The 21463-nt window shown below is 32.9% G+C and overlaps 1 protein-coding gene across 1 annotated transcript in view; it reads right to left on the reverse strand.

Moving 5' to 3' along the window:
• Window positions 1-21463, reverse strand: part of LOC139522647 (uncharacterized) — a 114474-nt gene that overhangs the window by 24491 nt on the left and 68520 nt on the right. The window contains exons 25-45 of the mRNA XM_071316115.1: window positions 21231-21345; window positions 20707-20852; window positions 19006-19135; window positions 18075-18268; window positions 17514-17628; window positions 16900-17066; window positions 16248-16362; window positions 15794-15975; window positions 15138-15252; window positions 13563-13726; window positions 12938-13052; window positions 11502-11689; window positions 10836-10947; window positions 9587-9786; window positions 9029-9143; window positions 6506-6741; window positions 5436-5720; window positions 3770-3887; window positions 3018-3235; window positions 2285-2399; window positions 1502-1785 (exon numbers count right to left, since the gene is read on the reverse strand). Coding sequence (XP_071172216.1) covers window positions 1502-1785; window positions 2285-2399; window positions 3018-3235; window positions 3770-3887; window positions 5436-5720; window positions 6506-6741; window positions 9029-9143; window positions 9587-9786; window positions 10836-10947; window positions 11502-11689; window positions 12938-13052; window positions 13563-13726; window positions 15138-15252; window positions 15794-15975; window positions 16248-16362; window positions 16900-17066; window positions 17514-17628; window positions 18075-18268; window positions 19006-19135; window positions 20707-20852; window positions 21231-21345 — 3429 coding nt within the window. The remainder of the gene's footprint in view (window positions 1-1501; window positions 1786-2284; window positions 2400-3017; window positions 3236-3769; window positions 3888-5435; window positions 5721-6505; window positions 6742-9028; window positions 9144-9586; window positions 9787-10835; window positions 10948-11501; window positions 11690-12937; window positions 13053-13562; window positions 13727-15137; window positions 15253-15793; window positions 15976-16247; window positions 16363-16899; window positions 17067-17513; window positions 17629-18074; window positions 18269-19005; window positions 19136-20706; window positions 20853-21230; window positions 21346-21463) is intronic.

Here is a 21463-nt window from a genome sequence, read left to right on the forward strand (position 1 = left end):
ACTATAGGTCAAGATGATTTTATGGGATGGCTGTCTTATTTAAAAACAAGATTGCCTATAAGCTAATGAAAAGAAACTAAAGCAAGTTGATCTGTTTTTGTAGTGAAAGCTCAAGACATTGAATCAGGAGTTACTATTCAGCAAATGAAGAAAGCAAAAAATGTGCAAAAGATGAAACAGGTGTTAACTGATAATGTGCACAATGGTGCATTAATTGATAGAAATTAGTCCATGATAATACAATTGCTGATTCAAATCCATGTTCTAATATAGAGGCATATCAGTCAAAATTCAAACAGTCAAATGATTCTGGTTGACAACCAAACAAAGGTGATAATTCAAGATCTGACTTAAGATAAGATTCTAAGACCAGGACAGACATATAAAGATACTTGTTGCTCATAAGAAATCCAATATTTTATTTAATACGAATAGTCTAAACGTCTAAACTTAAAGCATGAGAAAATAAAAGCTTTAAACTAACAGTGGAGAGAATTCTAAACTGAGACATGCAGCATGGAGGATGGAAAGGAAATGTATTTCAAAAGAGAAGCTGTACTCCCTCAGAGAGGGCCACACAAAATCATCAGACTGTTACAATATGCATACATGTCTGTAACTGGTCATGATAAAACTATACACCAAATATCAAATGACGAAAATAAGTGGGGTAAACTGAATTGTCAAACAGACAGACAGATAGACAGACTCGACAGACTGAGTGAAAACCTAAAGTCTCCTTTGACTTCACTGATGGATTAAAATTCAAATATCTAATGACAATTCGAGGTGTGATTTCATAGTGATAATGCATGGCTCAAATCCTTTTTGATAAATGGGTGCAAATGCTTAGTAGTAATTGATGATGTGAATTTTGCAAACATTAAAAAGTTTTAACGGTCCTTTTCTGACAAATCACTTTCTTATTATTGTTTTACTAGATTTATGTCACTTGACTTGGCGGGGTTAAAGACGTTCACTTATTTAAGACCAGTCATCTACAAGCAAGAGTTTTGGGATAAACTCATTAATGAAGTGTCAGTTCTTCGTCCCATATCGTACACCTTGATCTTTTGTATATGCGTCTGGTGACACTGATGGGGGATTAGAATTCAATACTAATTATGACGGCAATCATCCTTATCACACACATCTTCAAATAGACTGTTCTTATGCAAATTAAGTTGAAATAACATTGGTAATACCTTTTGGTCAAACTTAAAACAAGTTTTGTAAATATAAACTCTAAATTGAAAAATATAAGAAAGTTAAATTAAAATTAGGTTGACTTTGGATTAGTGATCTTTAGACTTGGTTGACAAAAGTACTCAATGTATTCTAGTACATGTTCAGATTGTTTAGAAATATCAAGTATATTTAAGACCAATTCCAAATGGTCCTGTATAAAACAGTACAGTTGAGTACTAATACCAATTCAAGACTATTACTGCTTTCTTTTCAATGTAATGTAATAATTTACATATATAATTCATTAACTTACTACTGATTCCAGTGATTTGATTTGGTTTGATCGGGTATCCTCCTCCTGGGATTCCACCAGTTGTGTTTTGTGAGGGGTTAGGATTGATTTGAATAACTGGAACAAGACTTGTTGGAGCAGGTGTTGGTATCACACCTATCTTAGTTGGTGCTGGAGTTGGTACAAGCTGGGGATCTGGGTTTATGGTACCAAATCCAGGCACATCACAACCAATAACTGGACAACATTGTCCTGGTACCATGTTCTTTTTACAGTATGATGGCAATGCTGGATAAGCTGGACACCTTACATAAAGTAATAGTATAAAAACCAGTCAGCAGGGATACAGTGTTCATTTAACAGTTTTCTGTAGCCATGATAGTATAGGTGATACAGAGTCAGTGTGATTATAATCATAGTGCAAATTATAGTTCACTTGGCATATAACTGTTAATCCTGTGCACATTTTGGTTTGCCATACAAAAAATTTAGCTTTTTAAAACAAACAACTATTAGATAAAGTTTTGACTACAAGATTCAGTATTAAATTTCTTGACACAGAAATGAAAGATTTTGAAAATGAATATTATAGCTGGGAAGGGACTGAAAAAAAGTTGCTCATCTTTAATGATAATGAAAAGTTTATCCAACATCATGAAGGTTTATAAAACATGTGTACAAAAGTAAAAAGAAGCAAAACTTGCAAATGGGGGAAAACAAATATTTCTAAAGAAAATTCATCCCAGCTATACTACCCTTACCCTTACTGGGTAGTTATTTCAAGTCATACATATACAATCATACTTGGATATACATCTGTACAGTCCCTTTGGTCCATTCAAACAGGTACACACATAATCACATCCATCATCCCAAGAGACTCCCTGCTTGTAAACTTTGTTCTTATATATGCATGCATCTATAAAATATAATTACGAGTAAAGATTTGATTTGAAATTCCCAAAACCAGTAAATTCTGACACTTGAAAATTTGTTTCTCATTTATAATAGTTATATTTAACCATATTGCAAATATCATGAACATATATTTTTGAAAAATGGAAGTCTAACTTTACTTTTATTTATGTATGTAAGCATAGTGTTTAGGAGACACTTTTTCTAATCTTTGCCTTCTATAATATTTTGACTTATTCTTCCAGTGATTTTTATATGAAAAGCATAGGTGTATCTTGCACTCCTTGCACAGCTGTTTATTAGTTACCTATAGAATTTTTTTTAACAATACATTTGATATAGATATACTAAACTGGTAATGAATAAAAATATATGAGATTTGATTTTAATATGGTGTTTTTGTCCATAATTGTTTTCAATAACCATTCATCTTCTTATCACAACTTCAGGGAAGACAGCAGTATTATTACTAGTACATGTGCAAAAACATATCATTCACAATAACTATTAATTTTGAAAATAAAGTGGGGAATGAAGATTATATTACCACATTAGTAAATTATTTCTCAGTCTACCATTTATACAAAAAAATGATCCTGAAAAACATAAACATAACCCTTACCTCTGGTACCCTGTATAGCATTAGGATTCTGACTGGATCCAGAGAATACAGAATGTGTTCCTATAGGAACCAGATTAAACTTGTTTGGTGGAAGTGTTCCTGTGATTGTATTTCCAGTGATTGGAGTATAGGTGCCACAGTCTGGTACCTCACAACAGGCATCTGTTGGGTCTGGTTTTAATGTACAGATTGATGGCAAGTTGGAGTAGGCTTTACATCTGATAATATACAAATATTACATTGTCTTCTCAGAGATGTCAGAAAGTTATTTTTTTAAGATTAATAAAACTTTTATAGTCACAGAACTTCTAATTCTATCACACCTATCTAACATTAATTTATAGTTACAGAACTTCTGATTCTATCACACCTATCTAACATTAATTTATAGTTACAGAACTTCTGATTCTATCACACCTATCTAACTTTAATTTCTATTACAGAACTGCTGATTCTATCACACCTATCTAACTTTAATTTCTAGTTACAGAACTCCTGATTCTATCACACCTATCTAATCTGATGATCAATGTCTTATACATATATACATTCATAAAATATATTTAAAACTAAGAACATAAAAAACTTTCAAATTTAGTAGAACAAAATTTAATCATTTGTATTTTTCTAATAGGAAACAATTTGTTTATTTTGGTTAAATAAGAGTAACAATGAATGACAATTCTGTGTGATGGGCATCCTTAGAACATGCAGTGTCATAAAGAGTAAATAATTGAAGCATAATAATTTACCTTGCTGTACAGTTGTAGAAGTTGGTAACCGTGTCTTTACATTCACAGGTATAATCACAAGCATCGTACCATTTTGATCCTTTAGAGTGTTGTGAGCCATCAATGTAGACACATACATCTGCAATAGTTACGATTAATAATAAGGCACATATATGTTAGTTTAGTAAGCAAAGCCGTACAATCAAAGAACAGAGTCAGATTGCTCTGAGGGATACGATTGTCGTTGTTTTCATTGATACATGTATTAGTATTATTTTCAAAAATAATTCAACTACATGTGTAAAATGCTCGTAAAATGTAATTTACATAAGCTGAATAGTTATTCAACTTTAAAAATAGACAATCCTTGATACAAGTGTATAAACAATGTACTTATTGTGTTTTATTCTTGTACTATCAATTCCCAAAGTTTACTTTCCACAGCAGTTACTAAGAGTGAGAGAAGGTATTTCACTCTACAATCACTTTAAAACCTATTTTCCTATGTGAATTCTAGGTGAAACCCCATTCCTAACTCTTAATATTTAATTTATTTGGGTCAGTGGGCATGACTCCTTTCCGTACACATTCCACTGTTTAAATTGTGATCGCTTTTAATATAATACACTGTCTATCAACAGAAGGAGTTAATTTTTCTAGACATATTGTCGTTTGACAAAAGTTACTTATGGAAGGGAGACAACTCGAAGCGATAACATGGAAGATTTCATTTTGGCTGAAGGGGTGTTCAAGTGACACCTTTACGTTGTGGACTACATTTATTTTAATTTAAATGATGCATATGATTTAAAATTATGCTGATGCATATGATTTAAAATTATGCAACAACAATAACCCTCAATAGCAGACAGACATGGAAAGGATCTCTTGAGTTTTAAATTAATCAAAAACCATATGCATGGGCATAATTACCTAAACAAACCCTAGACTTGTGATTTGCAGCATGGATGTATATTAAAAGTTAATTATACATCCTCCATTTCTTTATTGAAGTACAATATCAAATATCAGTTTCATAATGGTTACATATAAGAAAACTCCACTTCAGTTCTTATATATGACAGAAATAGATTTATCAATCGGAATTCAGAGAACTCTCCCCTGTTATCAAAACTGGGGAATTCCCTCTGACGTGTTTCTAAATTCATAAAAACACTAAATATAAATATTGCTTAATTCTGATTTTCTGTGTTGTTAAAAACACGCATAAAATTCAAGGGAAATATCGAAACATGAAGATTATGAGAAGAACATTATAGGACAGTTGTTTAAATTCAATCCTTTTGTTTTTTTATACCATTTAAAGCAAGACAATGTCAAGAATCTGAGATGTCCGTTGATGTTTAGAATAAAACGGTTGACGTAGGGGAATGGCCCTGAGTCAATGGTATAAGTCTACAGATTGCTTAAAAGCAATCGTATCCCAAAAACTATAATGAAATGTGTGGTTTTTTTTCTACTGAAAGGATTCACACAGACGTTGATTCACCCGAGTTGAGTTTAATTCTTTCATATAAGTTTCTTTTATATACACTCAACACTATGGAAAGAACAAAGTGATATATAAACATAATATTGAGTTAATCCTATAGTAATCGAATCTCAAGGTACTGTTGATAAGTGAAATCAATATTTCTTTTTATCAAATTGCTATAAATGTACCTACTGTTTGGTTTCTGAGTAGCAACACCAGGAGTTGTTTTGATTGGTAAAGTGGTTGTGGTTGGTGGTGGTGTCAACGTTGGATTGAAGTCACATTTAGCAACTTGACAGCAGTTGTCTTTAGGATCTTGTTCATAGTGGCATTGAGGTGGAAGATAGAAATATTTAGGGCATCTGTCATCACATTTATATAAACCTCTGCTTGCATCCTCACAGGTACAGATAAAGTTACAACCATCATTCCATGTCTGTCCTTGTTGGTATACTCTCTGTTTGTATACACAGTAATCTATAACAGAAATTAACACAATATTAGTTACAACTTTAAATCTTTAATGAAAGATTGACTATTATGAAACTGAAATGAGGTCCTGGAATCACTTTTGAATTCTTTTAGTTAATCTAATCCTTTTAATGTACCATCATAAAACTTCCTGTACATTGTAATATTAAAGTTATTCTACACATTATTGATGATCATTTTAGTCCTAAAGACAACTTTATCTTCCAAACTGTCAAAATTGTAATTTGTTTGGAATGACAAACTATTTCTGTTTCAGATAATTACATTGCCTCCTAGCATTAACTAGTATATAAGATACATCTTCTGACATCAGACTTGGACTTCTCTTGAACTGAATTTTAATGTGCGTATTGTTATGCGTTTACTTTTCTACATTGGCTAGAGGTATAGGGGGAGGGTTGAGATCTCACAAACATGTTTAACCCTGCCGCATTTTTGCGCCTGTCCCAAGTCAAGAGCCTCTGGCCTTTGTTAGTCTTGTATTATTTTAATTTTAGTTTCTTGTGTACAATTTGGAAATTAGTATGGCGTTCATTATCACTGAACTAGTATATATTTGTTTAGGGGCCAGTTGAAGGACTCCTCCGGGTGCGGGAATTTCTCGCTACATTGAAGACCTGTTGGTGACCTTCTGCTGTTGTTTTTTTTTTTCTATGGTCGAGTTGTTGTCTCTTTGGCACATTCCCCATTTCCATTCTCAATTTTAAGATCAATAGGTTCTCTCCTTATTTAATTTTACCCTGGATAGTAACATATCTAGATATACTTACTAATCTGGCCACCAGTAATTGTACCAGGTTGACCTGGTTGTAAGGCTGTACCAGTGTGTGATCCTTTAACTGGAGTAGGAACAACAAGAGGCATACGAGTGGTGGTCTGACCAGGAGATGGGGACACCATTGGTGCTGGTGTGGGGTACTTGTTACAGTCTGGTATCAAACAACAACCATCATTAGGATCGGCCTTCAGTGTACAGAAAGATGGAAGGTTGGTGTAACTGTTACATCTAAAAAAAAAAGAACTTTTATTAACACTGACGCCTCGGGAAAAAATACTGCCTATAAGTAGATTAAATGTATAGGCAGATAAAAAATATACCATACTGCTGTTGTTTTATTCAGTGTTTAGAAGACATCATATGGTGATCTTTTTGTGTTCCCATCCTTTTTAACTTTACAATATCTTGTGAATAATTTGTATTAAAATATTTTTTAACCTGTTACCTTTTGATGGCTATTATTTGTTTGTTTCTCTGTCCTATATTTTCTGAAATTTATCTGTTTTTTTATTGTAACCCTGTCGTGTAATATTGTCATTTTAATGTTATAATTAACACTGCCATTAAAGCGGGAGGTTTGCAAGCCACTAAACCAGGTTCAACTCACCATTTTTTCATAAAATGCCTCGTACCAAGTCCAGAAAATGGCCATTGTTACATTATAGTTCATTTCTGTTTGTGTTACATTTCAGTGTTGTGTCTCTGTTGTGTTGTAGTTCTCTTATATTTGATTCATTTCCCTCCATTTTAGTTTGTAACCCGGATTTGTTTTTTTTCTATCAATTTATGAATTTTTGAACAGCGGTATACTACTGTTGCCTGTATTTGTATACATACTACATCTTATCTTAAAATTGTCTATATGGGATAAAATACATATAGATATTTTCTCTTACATTTTATTTCAAATGGTTCATTGTCCTACTTGTAATAGGTTTTAGAGTGTATACTATGTTTATCTAAGTTTTTTTACTTTCTTCACAAAATACCATTTCTTTAAGAGTAGCTATGAATCAGTTTTTAAGTTATATAGAAAATATATAGATAAGAGTTTATTATTGACAGTCTTTAGTTAGTTAGTTATGCTTCAATGTACTGTATTTCTAGTTTGATGAAGAATTGACTAGTTAAGTTATGCTTCAATGTACTGTACTTCTAGTTTGATGAAGAATTGACTAGTTAGTTATGCTTCAATGTACTGTACTTCTAGTTTGATGAAGAATTGACTAGTAAGTTATGCTTCGATGTACTGTACTTCTAGTTTGATGAAGAATTGACTAGTTAGTTATGCTTCAATGTACTGTACTTCTAGTTTGATGAAGAATTGACTAGTTAGTTATGCTTCAATGTACTGTACTTCTTGTTTGATGAAGAATTGACTAGTTAGTTATGCTTCAATGTACTGTACTTCTAGTTTGATGAAGAATTGACTAGTTAGTTATGCTTCAATGTACTGTACTTCTAGTTTGATGAAGAATTGACTAGTAAGTTATGCTTCAATGTACTGTACTTCTTGTTTGATGAAGAATTGACTAGTTAGTTATGCTTCAATGTACTGTACTTCTAGTTTGATGAAGAATTGACTAGTTAAGTTATGCTTCAATGTACTGTACTTCTAGTTTGATGAAGAATTGACTAGTTAGTTATGCTTCAATGTACTGTACTTCTAGTTTGATGAAGAATTGACTAGTTAGTTATGCTTCAATATACTGTACTTCTAGTTTGATGAAGAATTGACTAGTTAGTTATGCTTCAATGTACTGTACTTCTAGTTTGATAAAGAATTGACTAGTTAGTTATGCTTCAATGTACTGTACTTCTTGTTTGATAAAGAATTGACTAGTTAGTTATGCTTCAATGTACTGTACTTCTAGTTTGATGAAGAATTGACTAGTTAGTTATGCTTCAATGTACTGTACTTCTAGTTTGATGAAGAATTGACTAGTTAGTTATGCTTCAATGTACTGTACTTCTAGTTTGATGAAGAATTGACTAGTTAGTTATGCTTCAATGTACTGTACTTCTAGTTTGATGAAGAAGTTTGCCAAAAACACCATCGTATTAGTTCTCTGACTTCACAAAAAGAGATGTCATCTGTCATAGTGGTTGCTATCTTTTCGATGTTTTACTAATTTAAATTAAACTCAATTTCTATACAGCTTTTTAATCCAAGTGCCGCCATATCTGGATGGATATAAACTATAAACTTTTGACCTATATTGGATGTTTTATTTTTGTATTTAGAACTTTGCACCTTAAACTTTAAGAAAAGTTTCTTTCTGAATATAGAAAATCAGCTTTTGAAATGAAATATTATTTAAAAAGACATTCTTATTTTTAATCAGTGATCATTTGGTTTGAACCTTTGATGAGAAATACATCTATCTAATTTGAATATGGTATGTCAAGATATATTGTATAACTTTGTTTCGAATGCCTTAACCTCCACACTGTATATTTGTAAAGAAGGTCGGTAGCATCATCCTGCATACTGAAATTGTGCGTAATTAAATACCTTTGTGTACAGGAGTATATTCCTTTAGATACATCTTCACATCTACACTGAAGATTACAGCCGTCTTTCCAAGTCTGGCCCTGTGTATAGTATACACCTTTGTAAGCACAGAACCCTGTAATGAAATTTTAAACATAATGAATTCTATGGTTTCAAAAAAATTTGACTCATTTATGTGAAAATCAATTTCTCCTTGAACCGATATGATAATTTAGGACAAGTAAACCTCAGGAGCCTGTAATTCAGTGGTTGTCGTTTGTTTATGTGTTACATATCTGTTTTTCGTTAATTTCTTTTACATAAATAAAGCCGTTAGTTTTCTCGTTTGAATTGTTTTACATTGTCTTATCGAGGCCTTTTATACTGACTATGCGGTATGGGCTTTGCTCATTGTTGAAGGCTGTACGGTGACCTATAGTTATTAATGTCTGTGTCATTTTGGTCTTTTGTGGATAGTTGTCTCATTGGTAATCATACCACATCTTTTTATACTGAATAAGAAGCATGACATGAACAAATATAAACTTAAGTTACAATTAAAAGAATGGGCTGACGTACCTGTCTGAGGTGGTATTGTGCCTGGTGGTGAGATAGTTGATTGTGGTACTGGAGTTGGTCCCATATTTGGTCCTGGTGTAGGTATACCATTAGGGAAAGGTGTAGGATTTTTGAAATCACAGTATGGTACTTGACAGCACTTGTCATTAGGATCAGAAACTAAAACACACTCTTTTGGTATATTTGTGTATTTGGTGCATCTGTTAATATAAAATTAAATATGTACCTCATGAATTTATAAATAATTTGATAAAGGAAAATATTTCTAGTTTTAAGAGGGCATTTTAGCATACCCCCCTTTTTTAAATCAAATTTTCATTCAAACAAAAGACTTTGCTGTTGTCATTGTCCAGTTGTTACTGTTATAAATTCATTTGTCAAGCAAACTTCACAATTAGATAAATAATGTCTTTTGCAAAAATGTATGTATGAAGATATCAATGTGTATTCAACTAATGTCTATTCTCCATTCATCAAACAATATCTCTATCAAGTTATGTACCTGTCTATACATCTATAGAATCCAGAGTTACCATCCATACAGGTACATTTATAATCACACTGGTCGTTAAATCTTTGACTTACCTGTCTATACATCTATAGAATCCAGAGTTACCATCCATACAGGTACATTTATAATCACACTGGTCGTTAAATCTTTGACTTACTTGTCTATACATCTATAGAAGCCAGAGTTACCATCCATACAGGTACATTTATAATCACACTGGTCGTTAAATTTTTCACTTACCTGTCTATACATCTATAGAATCCAGAGTTACCATCCATACAGGTACATTTATAATCACACTGGTCGTTAAATCTTTGACTTACCTGTCTATACATCTATAGAATCCAGAGTTACCATCCATACATGTACATTTATGATCACACTGGTCGTTAAATCTTTGACTTACCTGTCTATACATCTATAGAATCCAGAGTTACCATCCATACAGGTACATTTAAAGTCACACTGGTCGTTAAATCTTTGACTTACCTGTCTATACATCTATAGAATCCAGAGTTACCATCCATTCTGGTACATTTATAATCACACTGGTCGTTAAATCTTTGACTTACCTGTCTATACATCTATATAATCCAGAGTTACCATCCATACAGGTACATTTATAATCACACTGGTCGTTAAATCTTTGACTTACCTGTCTATACATCTATAGAATCCAGAGTTACCATCCATACAGGTACATTTATAATCACACTGGTCGTTAAATCTTTGACTTACCTGTCTATACATCTATAGAATCCAGAGTTACCATCCATACAGGTACATTTATAATCACACTGGTCGTTAAATCTTTGACTTGGTTGGTACAGCTGACCTTTGTACTGACAACCTACAAGAGAACAAATAATCATCTGGTTCTTAAACTTTAATCCAAGATCAATGGTCACACATAAAACACATCTCTACCATGGTGAAGTGGATAGTCACACTATTTGATACATACATAATTTACATAATATACTAATAACAACATGGGTACATAATTTTTCGCACACAATCTATACTTATTTGTGCAATTTAAGTCATAATAAAAATAATGAAAGAAGTTGTTACTTAAAATTTCAGAATCAGTCTTATTCTTTATTACATCCCTTTTCTTGTTTTTTCTGTTATTTTTCATACATGTAACGGCTTTTATATTTCATTTCCTAAACTTTACCCAATATCATAGCTTTTCTGTTTTATTTATCTTCCTCTCGTTAACAACATTTCATTTTCTAGTTGCTTTTATTTCTGAAATTTTGATATTTCCTTATTATATTCCATTTTCTTAATATTATGTTCCAATTTTTTTTTATTCAACATTTTAGTCATTTCATGTTATTCTTATACATTTTATTTTCCTTGTTTTTCTCTCCTGAAATTTCAGTAATATTTCTTTACCTATTAAGTTCGGTACTTTTCCAGTTCCAGTTATGATACCAGGTTGAGGCATTTGTGGTGTGATAACTCCTGGTGTAGGAGGGATACTTGGTACAACAATAGGACAGTATGGTACTTCACAGCATGATGGGTCTTTGGGATCTGGTTTTAAAGAGCAACCAGCTGGTACATTAGAATACTTAGAACACCTGAAATTTAAAAAAAATACACAATTGGCTTTTAATTGTCCCATGTATCATAAAATCCAGTCAAACTAGATTAATGACTTTACTTAAAAATACAAGTTACAAAACTGTGTTTGCAAATCTGTTATTGTAAAGTTCTGTGGCTGAAATAGACATTCAAATGTTTTTTTTTAATGATTTTGCTCAATGTCTAAAATTTCAATGATGTTGAACATACAGACTTATGGTTTTCAACTGAAATATATAAATAAAATCTTCTATTGTTTATTAGTTTTTGTACTATCTGTGCTGGGTAATTGGCCATTTATTATATATACATATATAAAACTGTAAGTGACTGTTAGTGACTGATATAATTTGGTGCAATCATTTTGTTTTTGCAAAATGGAGTAGTTTAGTCTGAGGTAATACATGATCAATCTACTCAATCAACAAACATAAGAATAACAAATAAAAGCATTTGATTTTTATTATTCATCTAAATGAATTTGACTTTAAAAATAGTAAACCAACATAGAACAAGTAAATTAATAATCAAATCTTCTGATTAGTCAAAAGTAAAATCACTAAAAATTCTGAACTCTGAGAAAAAATCAAAATGGAAAGTCCCTAATAAAATGGCAAAATTTAAAGTTCAAACCATCAAACAAATGGATAACAACTGTCATATAGTTATCAACGGTACCAGGATTATAATTTAATATGCCATACCAGCGTTTTGTCTACATAAGACTCATCAGTGACGCTCAGATCAAAACAGTTATAAAGCTAAACAAGTACAAAGTTGAAGAGCATTGAAGACCCAAAATTCCAAAACGTTGTGCCATACATGGCTAAGGTCATCTATTCCTAGGATAAGAAAATCCTTAGTTTTTTTGAAAAAAAAAATCAAAGTGTTGTAACATGAAAAACAAGAATGTGTCCATAGAACACGGATGCCCCACTTGCACTATCATTTTTCTATGTTTAGTGGACAGTGAAATTGGGGGGAAAACTTTAATTTGACATTAAGTTTAGAAGGGTCATATCATAGGAAAAATGTGTACTAAGTTTTAAGTTGATTTGACTTCAACTTCATCAAAATCTACCTTGACCAAAAACTGAAACCTGAAGTGGTATGAATGGACGAACGAACGAACGAACGAACGAACGAACGAACGGATTGACAAACAGACACACAGGCCAGAAAACATAATACTATCGTAGGTGGGGCATAAAAATAAAAAAAAAAGTTTTAAAGATATAGATTACCTTGGTTGACATCTATAATATCCTGTTGAAGCATCTTCACAGACACAGACCGAGTTACATCCATCATACCATTGCTGACTTTGTTTGTATAATTGTCCATTGTATAAACATAAATCTATAAATAAAACACAACATTATAACCACAAACACACAGAGAGTTACATCCATCATACCATTGCTGACTTTGTTTGTATAATTGTCCATTGTATAAACATAAATCTATGAATAAAGCACAGCAATATAACAAAAATATTGATCTAACAAGAATGTGTTCCTAGTACACAGATGCCCCATCATTTTCTATGTTCAATGGACCATGAAAATGAGGTAAAAACTCTAATTTGGCAATAAAATTAGAAAGATCATATCATAGGGAACATGTGTACTAAGTGTCAAGTTGATTGGATTTCAACTTCATCAAAAAGTACCTCGACCAAAAACTTTAACCTGAAGCGGGACAGACAGACAGACAAATGAAGGAAGAGACACACATACCAAAAAACAATGCCCATAAGTTGGGCATAACAATCGGTAAAGGAATTTGAAAACCTATGCTTGTTTGAAAGTTTCTATCTACAAGACAAGAATGTTGTTCTATAAGATCTGAGGACTGTTTAATACTAACCTTTAGGTTTTGGTCCAGCTGTTGGTACCATTCCAGAAGGTCCAGGGGTTGGTACTTGGGTGGTGCCATACTGTGTAGGTGTACAGTATGACATCTGACAACATTTATTATTTGGATCTTGTGTCATTGAACAGTATGCTGGCAGTGGTGGGTATCTTGGACATCTGAAGAAAACATTTTATATAACCCAATGAAACTCTATAAACATAAATCAACTTTTATAAGTAATGTTTTTGTGAATGGTCTACAAACACAATGGAGAGTAAATATTTTCTTTGGTCTCAACCATATATATAACCCTATACAGTCGAACCTCGTTGTGTCGAAGTCGAAGGGACCAGACGAAAGTATTCGACTCATCCGAGGTTCGACTCAACCGAGGTCGAGTGTGACGTCATATGTTTGAAATGTTTGAAATAATGATATGTGATTTCTGTAAACTAGATACGTATTTATTGATCATTGTGCTTTTTTCGATATTATAATATATGATTGTGTATTTATTCCGTATTTTTTTCTTTCTATAAATAAAAATGTAAACACAGTTAACGTAGTTTATTCTTTACTGAGCAAATAAAATCAATACACAAATATTTACAAAGGTCAAACACTATAAATTATGGAATAACTCGCAAAACAAAGTAAAAATAGTTTCATAACTAATCTTTAAAGAACGTGAACAGTGTTCATAGATTAAAAAGACCGACTCATGATAATTAATAAACTATTTTAATCCTTTAAATTATTGTTCTTATTCTAACGGTTAATTTAATCTCAGCTTGGGTCATTAAAATTCGTTTCGTTTTGATACCAAGTGAAATAGGTTCAGCACATTCAAGTTCCGCTTGGACGATCAACAAAGGTGTTGATTGGCGGTCATCATAAACATGTCATTTTAACTGTTATACAAACAAGTATGTTTACACAGCTTTAATCACTTATGGAAATGAATAGGTTAAACAAGAAAAACATCCGAAATTAATTTTCAAAGTTTTTATTTCTTTCGATATGTTTTTTACTTTTGAACTTCGAGACGTCGGGGTTAATTTACATCAATTTTACATCGACGGGACTTAAGAATTACCTCGACTTAACCGAGAATTCGAATCATCCGAGTTCGACTCATCAGAGGTTAAAATGCATTGATCAAACGGGAATTATGCCGGGACCGAGAATTTACTTCGACTCATCCGAGTTTTCGACACAACCGAGTTCGACACAACGAGGTTCGACTGTATTAATTATATAAATTGACAGTGTAATTTTTAAAACAAGATACCCGCATGACGATTGTGGTCAAGTTTGGTTAAATTTTTCACAGTGGTTTCAGAGAAGATTTTTGTAAAAGTTAACAGACGAGGGAGGGCAGACAACAACAATGATGACAGATGCCAAATGATGAGTAAAGTTTACTTGGCCCGTTTAGCCAGGTGAGCTAAAAAGTTATAATAATAACAAATTATTCATTGCTAAAAACAGATCCATATCGATATCTTAATAAAGAAACCTGAATTATGCATATAAAAGTAATTTTCATTTTTAAATATGTTGCCCAAGGATGTTTGTATAACTTACTTGTCTGTACATGAGAATCGTCCTGAGCTGGCATCCACACACTCACATGAGTAAGTACAACCATCATCCCAAGTCTGTCCTTGTTTGTATATACCACCTTTGTATACACACACATCTGAGCAAAAGAAATCAAGAGCATTTAGATAGGTAAGGTAATTTATAGTGTGTTTCATTTATGTGGCTGTACTTAGAATATATACATAAAACATGTATTATCAATAAACAGAAAGTTGTTGAGCAATGTATAATTGAAAAGTGATGATTGTGAAAAGACATTACACATTATAACATGCTCACATGACGCTTTCTACCAGAGTACCAAGTTTCAGGTATTTATAATTCAGGAGCTGTAGATTGTATCCCAGATAAAAATAAACAAAATTTCAAAGATGGAAATACCTTCATATCTCCTTATTCTACAAATGGCAGCAGCAAGTCATGAGGTCATGAAATTTAAGGTGTTTAAAAGAAGAAATTTTGATGGTAGTTCTATACAATTATTGGAATATTTACCTTGTGGTAAAACATAAATTGATTCAATATAACATGAGAACAGTTTGCATTATAAAAAGTATGCATCTAGTTGTGATTGTCATTAAAAATATAAAATAAAAAACCAACAACATTTTGCCTTAGGAAGAATGTCTACTACTCACCTCTCTTGCCAATTACGGGAGGGTTGAGTTGTGGCTGTATGAATACAGTTCCCTTAGTACCATTGACAACCTGTGTAGGAATAGTGGCGTTAGGACTGATACATGATGGAACCTCACAACATGGGTCTTTTGGATCTGTTACATATGTACAGCTGGCAGGCAGTGCTGGGTAGATTGGACATCTGAAAAGGAATGCAGACATTTAGGTGACATGTAAGGTATGTACGTCAATGAAACTGCTACTGATTGACACAATTAAAACAAATGGAAATATATAAAACATTTTAAAATTGGTTTCTAAAAATTTAATCTTTGTATCATCGGGATACCTTTTTTCTATAGTTGCTTTAACAATCTGTTTGAAATGTTTTCCTAAATGTTTTTGGTTATATAAATTGTAATTTAAAAATATAATGTAGAATAAGATTCATAAAGCAATTTAGTTTTTCAGTACCTTTCATTACAATTAATGAGTCCAGATTTAGCATCATCACATCTACATGTCATATCACAACCTGACTGCCATGTCTGTCCTTGTCTGTATAATATACCATTGTAAATACAGAAATCTGAAAAGAGACAAATACGTCGAGTCAATGGCACCTCTAATGTATATTGTCTGTAACAAATAGTTGTGTTTTGGATAAGGAATTAGTGAATACCTAGTTTGCTATAGTATGTCAGAATTCGGTTAGACGTTTTCCATATATAAATGTGAACAATATCAACATACAATGCTACAGTAATATTGGGTCTTTGGTGTCGAAGGCCATACTTTGAGTGATAATGGTTTACTTTTTACACATTGTGACTTGGATGGAGGGTTGTCTCATTGGCACTCATACCACATCTTCTTATTTATTAATCTTTCTCCTCGACATTTACTTACAAAGGACACATTCATGTCATTAATATGGTATGTTACAGATCAAATAATCATCCTTTAAAATTATCAGTTATGTTTCACTCCCTAAATAGATTTGTATTGCTCCTCCTGGTAAGCTCATTATTTGTTGAATTATACTAGCAAATCAGTAATACCTATCTTTAAAGGAAAGAACTTATATGTCCAGTCATGAATACTTTTTCTAGGATAATATACTAACCTACAGTAGGTGCTGTTGTTGGTCCCTGTGATGGTGGAGACACAGTAGATGGACCTAGGTATGGAGCAGCTGTTGGTACTAATCCACAAACTGGTTTCTCACAACAAGGATTTTGTGAATCGTATACCATCTGACAGGTGGGTGGTAGATTTGGATATCTCTTGCATCTAATGGTAAAACCAGAAATAATTATTTGACAAAAAATCTAATTTATGCTATCAGTTTGACATTATAAATAATTCAATTGTAAATGATTGCAATTAGATTTATCACAGATTTAATGCAGTCAGTTCATCAGCATATGGAAAAATTCAAAGTAAACAGGAAGTCGGTATCTGACAGTTCTGAAAAGTATTCACACAATAACATTACATCATTGACTGTCAAGTGGCTGACCAAATATGGAGTCATTCTGTTCTGTTGTTTGTCTATTTCTTTACTTTTTTTAACGGTAAGGTATATTTTCCAGCAGAGGATGCAAAAAAAAAGTTTTTTTTAAATTTATATCAAACCTATAAGATAAATACTAAATACAAAACATAGGGAAACAGATAATAAACCCTGTTGATCCACATGCACATCAAACTTTTGTATTTTAAATATTTTATACATACTTGTCTGTACACTGGAACTGTCCCATTTTACCATCAACACATTCACAATCAAATGAACAACCATCTTGCCATTTCTGTCCCTGAGTGTACTGCTTACCCTTGTATACACATACAGCTACAATGAGAAAATTAACTTGGAGTTTTATGCTATAAAGTTCTATTTAATACTGTATGAAATAGTATGTAGTCTCTAGTAGAAAGTTGTCTCATTGACAATCATACCAAATCTTATTTATAGTATCATATTCAATTATGAGCTTTAAATTGATTACTAGGTAGAAAAGCATCTTTAATGAAAATTTAAATACAAGAAACTAGATCTTTGATAATGACCTCCCTTATTCAGCTACAATATTTGAATGACACATTGTATCAGTTCAGGGTTACCTTTAAACATGAGGTGATCACAGTTTTGAACGACCTTGACTGGTTTTACAGCCCTTGCATGTTTGGCCAATTCTACAATAAAGTTACCCTTTGGAGCTATTGAAGGTTTACCCGGAAAAACAGTGGATGGGAGCAGAGTACCAGTACTGGGTTACCTTTATACACTAAACTTACCCTTTGGAGCTATTGTAGGTTTACCCGGTACAACAGTGGGTGGGGGAAGAGTACCAGTACCAGTAATGGTTCCCTGTACACCTTGGATATTTGTTGTATTTTTGTTGTTGCAGTCAGGAGCTTGACAACATTGTGGGTCTCTACTATCAGGTACCATTACACAGTTAGGGCCTAGGTTAGAGTACTTGGCACATCTGAAATATATATATAAACAAGATAAGTAAACTGTACTGTTTCCTCATAGTTCAGGCCTACAAAAGTGATGTTTAAATGTATATGCTATTTTAAGATAATTTAAATGTACATTGTATATGCTATTTTAAGATAATTCTGAAATGGTAAGTGACTCAATACATAAATCTAACGCTGTCTGCAAGTTTTTGCTCTAAGCTTTGTGTTTTAGTTTCATAAAATTTGGGTAAGGAAAACTTAAAGTTAGAACGCAGAAACAAAATAAAAATCAATTTTTCAAGTTATCAAGGGGCATAACTCTTTGGTCTTGAATGTAATTAAGTTGCTCATTGCCCAAACTCCAACTTTGTCTGCGAGGTTCAGTTCTTTACATTGTGTATGAGTTACAAAAAAATTGGATAGGAAAACTTTAGTGTTAAGGGTGTGGGGAAACAAAGATTCTTTTAATTACGATCTTGGAGTGAAGAAACTCATATGGGACCTACCATGAACAGTCAATGGCAACACTTAATACCCCCATTGCCATAGCAACAGGAGCATAACAAAATCAAATTTAAAATCACCTCTTAAATTTGGATGCCCAATGTTTTAAGAACTTTAAAGGTCTGTAAATTTGCAAAAGTAAACTTTGCTCTTCCCAAATTACATCAAATGTAACCGATTTATTATTTAGAGACTGAACAATTTGCTACCATGCAGATTTGATTTTTTTAACAAAAAAATCTCCATAAAATATTACCTGTCTTGACAGCTATAGAATCCCATCTTGGCATCTTGACAAACACATACTTTGTCACAGTCATCATACCATTTCTGTCCCTGGGTGTATACATTACCCTTGTATAAACAAGCATTGATGTCAGGCTTGGCTACAAGTATAAAATCAAATTTACACATTACCCTTGTATAAAGAAGCATTGATTTAAGACTTGGCTACAAGTATAAAATCAAATTTACACATTATCCTTGCATAAAGAAGCATAGATGTCAGGCTTGGCTAAAAGTATAAAATCAAAAGTAATTTATACATTACTCTTGTATAAAGAAGCATAGATGTCAGGCTTGGCTACAAGTATAAAATCAAAATTAATTTACACATTACCCTTGTATAAAGAAGCATTGATGTCAGGCTTGGCAACAAGTATAAAATTAAAAGTAATTTACACGTTATCCTTGTATAAACAAGCAACAATGTCAGGCTTGGCTACAAGTAAAAAATCTAAATACTGTTATCATATACATGCCAACTTCCGTTTAGTTGCATTCAGTTAAAAAGTATTAACCCTTACCATTTTGTGACTGTCTTATGACAGGCTCACCCAATCAACCATTATTTGGTTCCAATGGTTCTCCTTACTTTTAGAGGTCAACCTGAGGCTATCTATTGTCATGTTTCTTACGCTTAAGTTGCGTTTTGATCTCAAATATGAATTTTGAAAATTTAAATCAGATAAAACTGTTTATTGTGAAGTATAAAACTCCATTGGGTGTCTTTTACAGGAAGTACAGAGGCCTAAAACTTTCAAAAATAGTGCAAACCTGTAGGCATATATCTACTGATCGTAATTATTATTGAAATAAAGCATAGGACATAATTACTTCTGGTTTGATCTCTAGTTGAAGTCAAAAATCAGAATCAATCTTGAAATTCTGTATTTTTTTGTCCAAATGACCTTCTTTAAGAATGTTTTACCAAGATCAGTTTCACTCCCACCTAAGAACTGTTGGGATTGATGTTTTTACTTGGGTCCACTCTACATGCAGACTACAGCTTGATACCTCTATCAGCACCAATCGGTTTTCTGGGTCAAGAAATAGGATGAATAATCGTCAAAATTGACGTTTTCTGCATATAATGACCAACTTGGCCAAGCACTCACCTGTTACTGGAGGTATTTGTGTACTAGGACCTAGATATGGTGCAGGTGTTAATGTCAGCCCAGCATGGCCTATAACTCACCTGTTACTGGAGGTATTTGTGTACTAGGACCTAGATATGGTGCAGGTGTTGGTGTCAGCCCAGCATGGCCTATAACTCACCAGTTACTGGAGGTATTTGTGTACTAGGACCTAGATATGGTGCAGGTGTTAATGTCAGCCCAGCATGGCCTATAACTCACCTGTTACTGGAGGTATTTGTGTACTAGGACCTAAATATGATGCAGGTGTTGGTGTAAGCCCAGCATGGCCTATAACTCACCTGTTACTGGAGGTATTTGTGTACTAGGACCTAGATATGGTGCAGGTGTTGGTGTCAGCCCAGCATGGCCTATAACTCACCTGTTACTGGAGGTATTTGTGTACTAGGACCTAGATATGGTGCAGGTGTTGGTGTCAGCCCAGCATGGCCTATAACTCACCTGTTACTGGAGGTATTTGTGTACTAGGACCTAGATATGGTGCAGGTGTTAATGTCAGTCAAACATGACCTATAACTCACCTGTTATTGGAGGTGTTTGTGTACTAGGACCTAGATATGGTGCAGGTGTTGGTGTGGGCTGTGCACAGGAAGGAATCATACAACATGAATCTTTAGGATCAATGGTGAGTCGACAGCTGGCTGGGACATCTGTGTAGGTTGGACACCTGTAATACAGAATGCATATTATGTATCATTGTGGTGAATAAGTTACATTGACTTGAATTAAATGCTGATTTGTTGTTTTAAGTACTTCCAGATTCTAAATACCATTCATACAAACAAATGGGTGGATCATAAATATAAATCAAAACTATATAGATTTTCTAATGTTTTTGATAAATAGGCCATTTAATTTCACAATACATGTCTATCAATTCTTTCACTTTTGAAGACAAATTCTAATCATTTCAAACTGTTTAATATAAAATGTCTGCACAATGTATGATCATATATTCAAAAAAGGGATCATCAATTCTATTCAAACATCACATCATTAACATGGAAGTGCCTACATACAGTGTGGAATATAAATAGAATGTTACCTTTCTTTACACTGATAGCTGCCTGTCATATCATCAATACATTCACATTTGTACTGACATCCATCTTCCCATTTATCTCCTTTCTTATAGGATACACCTTTGTACATACACGACTCTGAAAAAACATGTTAATAAATTACATATAGAATTATATAGCAGTAAAACATCACTTTTTACAATCTAAAAAGGGTCTTTACCATGAGAATAGGTGACATCAGGGTCTTTACCAAGAG

The sequence above is a fragment of the Mytilus edulis genome, chromosome 5 (genome assembly GCF_963676685.1).
Source record: "Mytilus edulis chromosome 5, xbMytEdul2.2, whole genome shotgun sequence".
Taxonomy (NCBI): domain Eukaryota; kingdom Metazoa; phylum Mollusca; class Bivalvia; order Mytilida; family Mytilidae; genus Mytilus; species Mytilus edulis.